A 7817-nucleotide genomic window follows, 5' to 3' on the forward strand; every position below is an offset into this window, starting at 1 on the left:
TTAAAATTTTGTCCTAATTTCAAAATTCGTTCAAAGATTAAAAATTTGTTCAAATTGCAAAATTCGTTCAAATATAAATTTTTAAAATTTCAAAATTAGTTCAAGATTATAAATTTGTTCAAATTATAAAATTCGTTCAAATTTAATAATTTTCGAAAAAGAAAAAAGAACAAAAGAAAAATAAAACAGAAAACATTAAACAAAAAACAGGAAAATGAAACAGAAAAAGGAGAAACAAAAAAGGAAAAAAAACGTAAAAAAGAGGAAGCCCGCACCTAACTGGGCCGGCCCGTACCGCGCGCGGGGTGTGCGGTGCGCGGTACGCACCGACCTGGTCGGTGTATAGGGTTTGCCCTTATGGGCATGGCTCACAGCCAGCAGGTGGAACGATGGTGGGCTTGGACTTCGAACCCATGAACTCGGCACAGTCACCCCGAAATACTTGGGCCCAAAATCCGACGAGAATGGAAATGGATGTGTGAGTTGACTAGTACAGTTACTCCGAAATATTTGGGCACAAAACCCACTAGGGGCCCAATATGCTGGAGAGAACAAAAGCCCATCTACCCGCCTTCCTGCCCGGCCTCGACGGCCCGAAACCCTAGCCTAGGGGCACCCAGCTCCGTCGCGGCGGACGGAATCGTCAGGCCACACGGAAACAGAGATGCGGCGACTTCTCCGTCCTCCCGGCGGCAGCGAAGCTCGGAGAAACGAACGACGGGGGAGGCGCCGCCGGCGGCCACTCGGGTAAGAGCCTAGGAGGCAGCAACTCTACTACACTTCAGTCCCATACTGCTCCCTGAATAGAGAGTAGCCATTGCGGTAGATGGGGCAGGGGAGATAGGAGAGGCTGACTTGTGAAGTTTCCTAGTTTTGCCTTTTGGTTCCTCATACTTGTCCCGTCTCTGACTTAAAAGACTTAGTTTCTGACTTCAGCTTAGCTAACTCTGATAGCATCCCTGTTTTATTGTTACATAGTATATCATGTTGCTGAAAATAGAAGAAAAGGTTGACATGTTATGTTATTCTCCGAGCAACAGCAATTGTGGTGTCATTGCCCCTCTTCACTTGCAAACCTCTACCATCGAGTCAGAAAGCTCCTTTGAAACATCGTAATACCATTCTTTTAATTTTTCAAAATCAAAGGTGTAGTAGTAATAGTTTCAACAGAATAGCACAGTCCCTCCTTTGCTATTAAGCAAGGAAGCATATCGCCGTACTAGTAAGTTCTCCTTGTGCCGTGTGCTACCTGTGATGTATTGTCAAGAAATTTATAGCCATGTCTTCACCTGGAATACTAACATGCTTGTAGCAAACATTTTTCTGAAGAACTGCCTTTCTTTCGGCGAGAAGGAAACACATGTACTGAAATTTACAGATTTTGCAGTGAAGACACTGACAGACACGCACACACTCACGAACAGGACGGTATTGTAGGCAGATGATTACAGTGCGCGAAATGATCCACGTACGCACAAGCATCCATCACCACACACTATGCATGATGAACAATAAGATTCTGACTAGTCGCGGCTCTTGAAGGGGATGGCCCTGATCACCACCACGTGGTAGATGGCTGCCAGCGCCGCGCCGATGAACGGGCCAACCCAGAAGATCCACTGCCATCAGGAGATCAATGAGATTAATTAATTAATTAGTCACTCGATCGTAATCATTAAGCCTAAGTAGTGCATGATGGATGGAGATCATCATCTTACGTGGTCGTCCCATGACTGCTTCTTGTTGTAGATGATGGCAGCGCCGAGGGACCGTGCCGGGTTGATGCCGGTGCCGGTGATGGGGATCGTCGCCAGGTGCACCAGGAACACCGCGAACCCGATCGGAAGTGGCGCCAGGATCTGCAGAAATTTACATCCACATCAATTCACCAGTCCATCCCTCCCATCTGTAAAATTCAACTGAATGGTGATCGGCGCGCTGACAGTGAACTATATACAGACGACACTTACGGGGACGTGTGAGTCTCTAGCGCTGCGCTTGGCATCGGTGGCAGAGAAGACGGTGTACACGAGCACGAAGGTGCCCACAATCTCTGCCCCCAACCCGTCTCCCTTGGTGTACCCCGGTGCCACCGAGTTCGCACCGCCGCCGTTGCCCATGTACAGAGTTGTCTGGAACCCCTTCACAACCCCGGCACCACAGATCGCTCCCAGGCACTGCATCACCATGTAGAACACGGCCCTGGTCAGCGACAGCTTCCTGGCCAAGAACAAGCCGAAGGTGACCGCAGGGTTGATGTGGCCGCCGGAAATGCCCGCGGTGCAGTAGACCAGCACGAAGATCATGCCCCCAAAGCTCCAGGCAATTCCCTGGATGCCCACTGTGCCACACTTGGAGCCTGAGGGGTTGCCAACTACACCCATTACGGTAAGCACGCTGATGTAGAGGAAGAGGAAGGTGGCCAGGAACTCAGCAATGCCGGCACGGTAGAAGGACCACGATGTGAGCTCCGATGCCTCGAAGAGCGGCGCTGGGGGAGGCTCCGTGTAGTCCTTGTCATCGGTGCCCTGCGCTGCCGTGCCTATGGGCTGCCGCTCCGAGTAGCGGTTAGCGCCAAGGCGAACATCCTCCTCCTTGCCCTCCATTTATGATGCTTGAGTTTGAGCTTAGCTTTGGCTTATCGCTTGAGAGGAGGAGATGGGTGTGTGAGAGGGATGAGGAAAGGGGAGTGGCTTTGGACTGCTTCTTATAGTGGTGAGCAATCATGAACGCTCTCCTACTCTGCTATGCATGGTTTGTGGGTATACGTGTGTGTGATGTCTGCTGATAATCTTATCTTTCTTGGTTATTTTTTGCTGCCACTTCTTGATTAGTGGATGATGATGATAGGGCGGTTTGTTTTGGTAATTAGTGACCTGCTGATAGTGATGTTAACTAGCTCTCTTTATTAATTAAGTGGTCTATGAAATGTTTGCGGTTTGTTTACTCCTGGTGTGTCACCCAACCTGTCATGGAGTGGCGGACCTTGTGGTATTGAATGGTCTAGTCGGTTCTTGTTAATTAGCAGGATGATAAGATATGGTTAATTAGGGCTGTGCTAGTAGTTTATTCACGCATAATTAAGTGTTAAGGTATAATTAATTAGTATCCCTAAAAAATGATATAATTAATTAGTAGGGTTTGTATACGGTAAGATAATTGATTTTGTATTATGAGGGCAGCAAGTGGTACCCTTTTTGTTAAAGTTGGTAGACACTGACAGAGTGGTCAGTTCCAGAGCTCGTCTAGCTAGCTAACTGCAGTTTATAAGTATTACAGTATATTGTTGTGTTCTGCCAATCGTTTGTTTCCTCGTCTTCCTTCTCGCTCGCTATAATAAAACCTTTAATGACTCTTTTCCAAAAAAAATCCAGTAATCTTGTTTCAGCCAATATTACTATTCTAACAAATTGTCAGTTTTGGCTTGTGCATTGCATTAATCTGGATGTAGCTGTTCTCTTGCATATTGCTTTGTGTTGATGCTCCTCTTACGATTCCCCGAAGATTCTCCTTTCTTTAACTTTCTTTTAGGTCCATTTAAATTTCGAAAGCATGCAAAATGTGAATATGACACTCTGTTTCTTTCATTCCTAGCTCCTTGCTTATGTATTTTTCCCACTTGGAGGATAGGAATAAAGAAGTTTTAACCAATTGGAGCCTTCCTGTGAATATTGCAATGACTTTAATCAACAGAAAACACAGCCTATTAATCATTTTATCTTGCAAGCTTACTTATCCTGGCACACCCTCTGTTTGAATTGTGTGCAGAAGCAATTCAGGGAACTGGAAGTACATATAAATTACATGGTTACTCAAGACTTGGACAGCTCTGTGATATCTTATTTCTTCCAAAATATGTGTTCCCTTTCTTGCAGTTTGGAAGCTTGTTCGTGTCAACACATTTAAAGGTAAGCAACCCACTTTTTGTTGACAAAAACGTCGCATGGGTAATTGCAATAAACTTTTAAAAGGTGAAAACCCATGCTGACTGCATTGACACTCCTCTTTGTTGATAATGCTTGCTCGGTTAGTTTGGTAGTGGAATTCCACAACTGTTGTTGCAGTTAAACATTTGGACATGGATTTCTAGCTGAGCATTAGTAGCAACCAGTAAGATAGGTGAACTGAGTCACCACTGCAATGGATCAGTTTACCATTCATATTCTTTGAAAAAGCTTTGGTGAATGTGAGAGATATAATTAGCATGATCCAAAGCGAAATAACTTGTTGCATTTGTCTAGTTTCTTTATTTTTGGAGATGTACTCGCTTGCAAGTTTCTCTTCAGTAAAACAATGCTGATCTTAGGTAAGTTGCACTATGAGTAAAACCTTTACTCTCAGAGTTATGTTGATTTATATTTGATTATTTCTCGTTTTATGATAAGACTGTCTACATGCACACAACGGGCCACTTCATGGGCCTATAAGCAAGCGTGTATGCATCCTAACTGTAACATGTATGTGTGTGCAACAATGAACAAATTTTGTCAAGATTAGTGCTAACATCAGGGCCTCCCTTTTTTCTTCCAGACAGTGGACTAAATATGTCTACTAGTAGTAAGGATCCAGTTACAGTTACAAGAACAAGATCAGTTTTCACCTCTGGCCATCTTACAAGCCAACAGTGGGCTACTACTGAGAACCGGGCACGCGCACACGGAGCGCCAGGTTGGAGTTGCTACCATGGAGCTCGAGCTCACAGGTGTCGCCTTCATTCAGGCCGTTCTCCGCATGGACGTCAGCCCACCCTGTAACCAATCCGCTGAAGCTGGGGGTGCACAGGTACAGCACCGGCCAGTGTCTCGTGCATGGATCCTCAACTACCAGCACCTTCCTCCCATGCTTCTTCCTTCTCGGGAGAACTGGCAGCCGGCAAGGAAACTCCTGAAGGAAAAACTACAAGTTAGCTGCCCCGCCCCTTGCGTTGCAACGAGTGTACGTAATGAAGGCTACTCACCAGCCATGTTTGATCTGGTGGGGGCACCGCGACGCAGAACTTTCTATTGTTTGTTTTCGGACACTCGCTTTTCAGGACAAGGTTTTTGCCTGTTGTTCACCCGAGAGAAATTTCATGTTATCCATTTGTTGATGTACACATGCAATGAGAACAAAATTCTATTCGCAAAAAATAAAATGAGAACAAGACTCTCCAATCTAGGATATATTGTGTCGTGTTGCCAAGAGCTGGCAGTATACATGTATTACCAGTTTGCGCAGGATCTCCTTGCTTGAGTTCAGAAAGTTCACCAGGATTTGTGTCACCTGGCATAATTTCTGCAGCATTATGCCCTGGATCCTCCTGCATTTGTTGTTCAATATCTTGCTTCGCAGAAGCAGCTTCTGGGACAAAGTCACCGTGTATACGAGTGGCTGCTCAGTAATCCCAAGTTAGGAAACATGTCTTGTCTACAAAACAAGTTTGATTAAGAACATATACTACCTTGTCTTCGTTCAACTGGGTTATGGTTGTCACCAGGTGGGGACAAAGAATACTCTCCATCCTTCTTGAAAGTCTCGATTACAAGTTCACTAGGAGGCACTTGTGCATCAATATCACAAGAAGATTTGTCTGCTCTAAATGTTGACAATTCGTTGCCTGGTGACTCTTTGTTGTCTGGATCATTATCAGCATCAGTACTTGTTACTGGTAGACCGGCCATCTCTTTATTTTCAAGGCAAACTCCCACGGAAGATTCACAATTCCATGAGCTCGGCTCTGCACAACTGAAACTGAAACCTGAAGTTTGGCCATGGGCAACAACGAGATGATTCATACCCGTTTCCACAGAAAATGCTTCTGTGTCTTGATTACAGAGATCAGCTTCGAATTTGTATGCATCAGCCGTCAGAAATATATCATCCGTGATCTCATCGTCAATATTCATCATGGCCAACGGCGTGCTCAGTTCCGCGCCTGTCAGAAAACTAGACCCCTCGCATTTCTCAGATTCAGTGTATGCATCCGCCACATTTTCTTGATCTTTACCATCCTGAACTTGACCGTCATCCAACAGATCACAGTCAGTACGCTGTTTCTTCTTACTGCGTTTATCTTTCCCCATAGTGCTCCTTTTGCTCGCTTTCGCCGTGCCATCGCCGATCGAGCTCGGCTTCTCCCTCGGCTTCCTCTTCCGGCTCTGCCTCTTGTTCTTCTCGCAGAGATACAGTCTTTCACAGGCCGACTTAGCAAAGATCTGCACGGCGAAGACTGACTTGGCGATGTGCGTGAACACCAGGAACTCGCCGACGGCCACGGCGTGGTCCAGCACGAAGTTCTTCCACGCGTGCCCGAACGACAAGCGGCCGTTGTCAAGCGAGCAGCACAGGCGCACCCGCCACCGGAGCCCGAAGGCGTCTTCGAGGTAGACATAGGAGCCCGCCAGGTCCCCGATGGTCTTGGCAAATGGCGGCGGTATGTCCTGCATGCATGCGCCAAATATTTACAGTGAGTTTACATAGTCAATTTCGCCGATGGATCTCTGCACCATTGCAGAATGTAGACATCGATCTGGTTCTGAACTCGTCCCAACATGTGCAGTAGTGAGTGGAAAGAATCTGCAGTTTCGTACCATGTTTTCAGAGAAGTGGCCCATCATGACCTTGAAGAAGGACGGTGGCGTCGCCGGCGGAACCTTGTCGGAGGAGGACGAAGCGGCGCGGCCGTGGACACGGGCGCACCTCTTTGTGCAGTCCAGGCAAGCCCGCTTGCATTGTTGATCGGAGACGCTCTGCTTCCTCGTCTTCTTCACCTTCCCGGATGTGATCTGCTCCTCGTGTCTGCCGAGTTTCTCGGCACCTCCCTCCTCCTGGGCGCCGGCCACAGCCGTGCCATCTTCTTGCTCTATCTTGATCACCTCTACCATATCCACCATGTCCTTTGCTATGTGTGCGACATGCATGCAGGATGAATCAGTGGTGGGCACTCAGAACTGAAACCATCGAACCGAGAAGACAGCAAGAGAGAAGAAGGTAAGTGCTTCGCTCGATAATCCCGCAAAAAAAAGACAGTATGCATCCACCTGGATGCTCCTCGCCGCTTTGGGAAGTGAGACCTGGCTGCTCCTTGTTGGCAGCTCGCCCAGATGCCTGAGATCCCTCCTGATCTGTCACTCGTCAAACAGCTGCACGGACGCACAGTCTTCCGTGTACTCTCTTCGTTTGGGTTTACAGAAGAAAAAAAAGTTCGCCAGTTTTTCTGTATCATATAACTTTTTTTTTCAGGTCATCTCTTGGAGGAACATTTCTCTTGGAGCATCTCGCCGACCCATTTCGAACACAAAGTATATCTATTTTGGTTCATTTAGATCGTTTCGCTGATAGAAATGAGGTTGTGTCCTTCACTTATCCGTTTGGGTCTGGGGTACCCATTTTTTATAATATTTAATATGTTTAAAACTTATTTTAAAAGGGTAAATAAGAAATAAAAAATAAAGATAAAAAACTCCTTACCGTTGCTGGCGGTCAAGTCTTGTCGCCCTCTGTGAACATGTTGGCTGTGCATTAGTTCAAACTGTTGAGTTTGTTATCAGTTCGTGTCCACTTGCCTTGATACCTTAAGGATGACAACTAGAAGAAGGCCATACATGCAACTTTTCTCAAGAATGACACATGGCATTGTCCCCCCTCAGAAAGATAAAAAAAACATAACTGACTATAAATGGGTCTACAAGAGTAGAAAGTCGGTAAAATGTTGAAGGTTGAGAACGGCACACTGGTATTGACCATAAGGACACCTTTAGTCGTGATGTCAAAGCTACAATCATTCATTTCGTGCTAGCCATTGCAGGTTCAAAGGGATGGTGCTTTCACCAATTTAT

General features: G+C 46.2%; 2 protein-coding genes and 1 long non-coding RNA gene across 4 annotated transcripts; 1 reads left to right on the forward strand and 2 right to left on the reverse strand.

Moving 5' to 3' along the window:
* Positions 1-601: 601 nt before the first annotated feature.
* On the forward strand, positions 602-5157 carry LOC127344976 (uncharacterized). Its single transcript, XR_007878372.2, has 3 exons — positions 602-747; positions 3769-3908; positions 4531-5157. It is a non-coding gene; the product is annotated as an uncharacterized lncRNA (long non-coding RNA).
* LOC127344975 (aquaporin PIP1-5) lies at positions 1362-2659 on the reverse strand. Its single transcript, XM_051371359.2, has 3 exons — positions 1971-2659; positions 1719-1859; positions 1362-1619 (listed from the first exon to the last, which is right to left on the reverse strand). Exons 1-3 carry the CDS (start codon positions 2604-2606, stop codon positions 1524-1526), a joined length of 873 nt encoding a protein of 290 aa, XP_051227319.1. The 5' UTR covers positions 2607-2659; the 3' UTR covers positions 1362-1523.
* LOC127344973 (B3 domain-containing protein Os01g0905400) lies at positions 4494-7167 on the reverse strand. Of its 2 annotated transcripts, XM_051371358.2 has the most exons (6): positions 7020-7167; positions 6570-6929; positions 5441-6419; positions 5206-5370; positions 4958-5046; positions 4494-4884 (listed from the first exon to the last, which is right to left on the reverse strand). In XM_051371358.2, the coding sequence occupies exons 2-6, from the start codon at positions 6897-6899 to the stop codon at positions 4633-4635; spliced, it is 1815 nt and encodes a 604-aa protein (XP_051227318.1). In that variant the 5' UTR covers positions 6900-6929; positions 7020-7167; the 3' UTR covers positions 4494-4632. The 2 variants fall into 2 exon arrangements, with proteins under 2 accessions (XP_051227318.1, XP_051227317.1); XM_051371357.2 differs by having other exon boundaries at positions 6570-7163.
* Between the last annotated feature and the right edge of the window lie 650 nt (positions 7168-7817).

Source organism: Lolium perenne, chromosome 3 (assembly GCF_019359855.2).
Source record: "Lolium perenne isolate Kyuss_39 chromosome 3, Kyuss_2.0, whole genome shotgun sequence".
Taxonomy (NCBI): domain Eukaryota; kingdom Viridiplantae; phylum Streptophyta; class Magnoliopsida; order Poales; family Poaceae; genus Lolium; species Lolium perenne.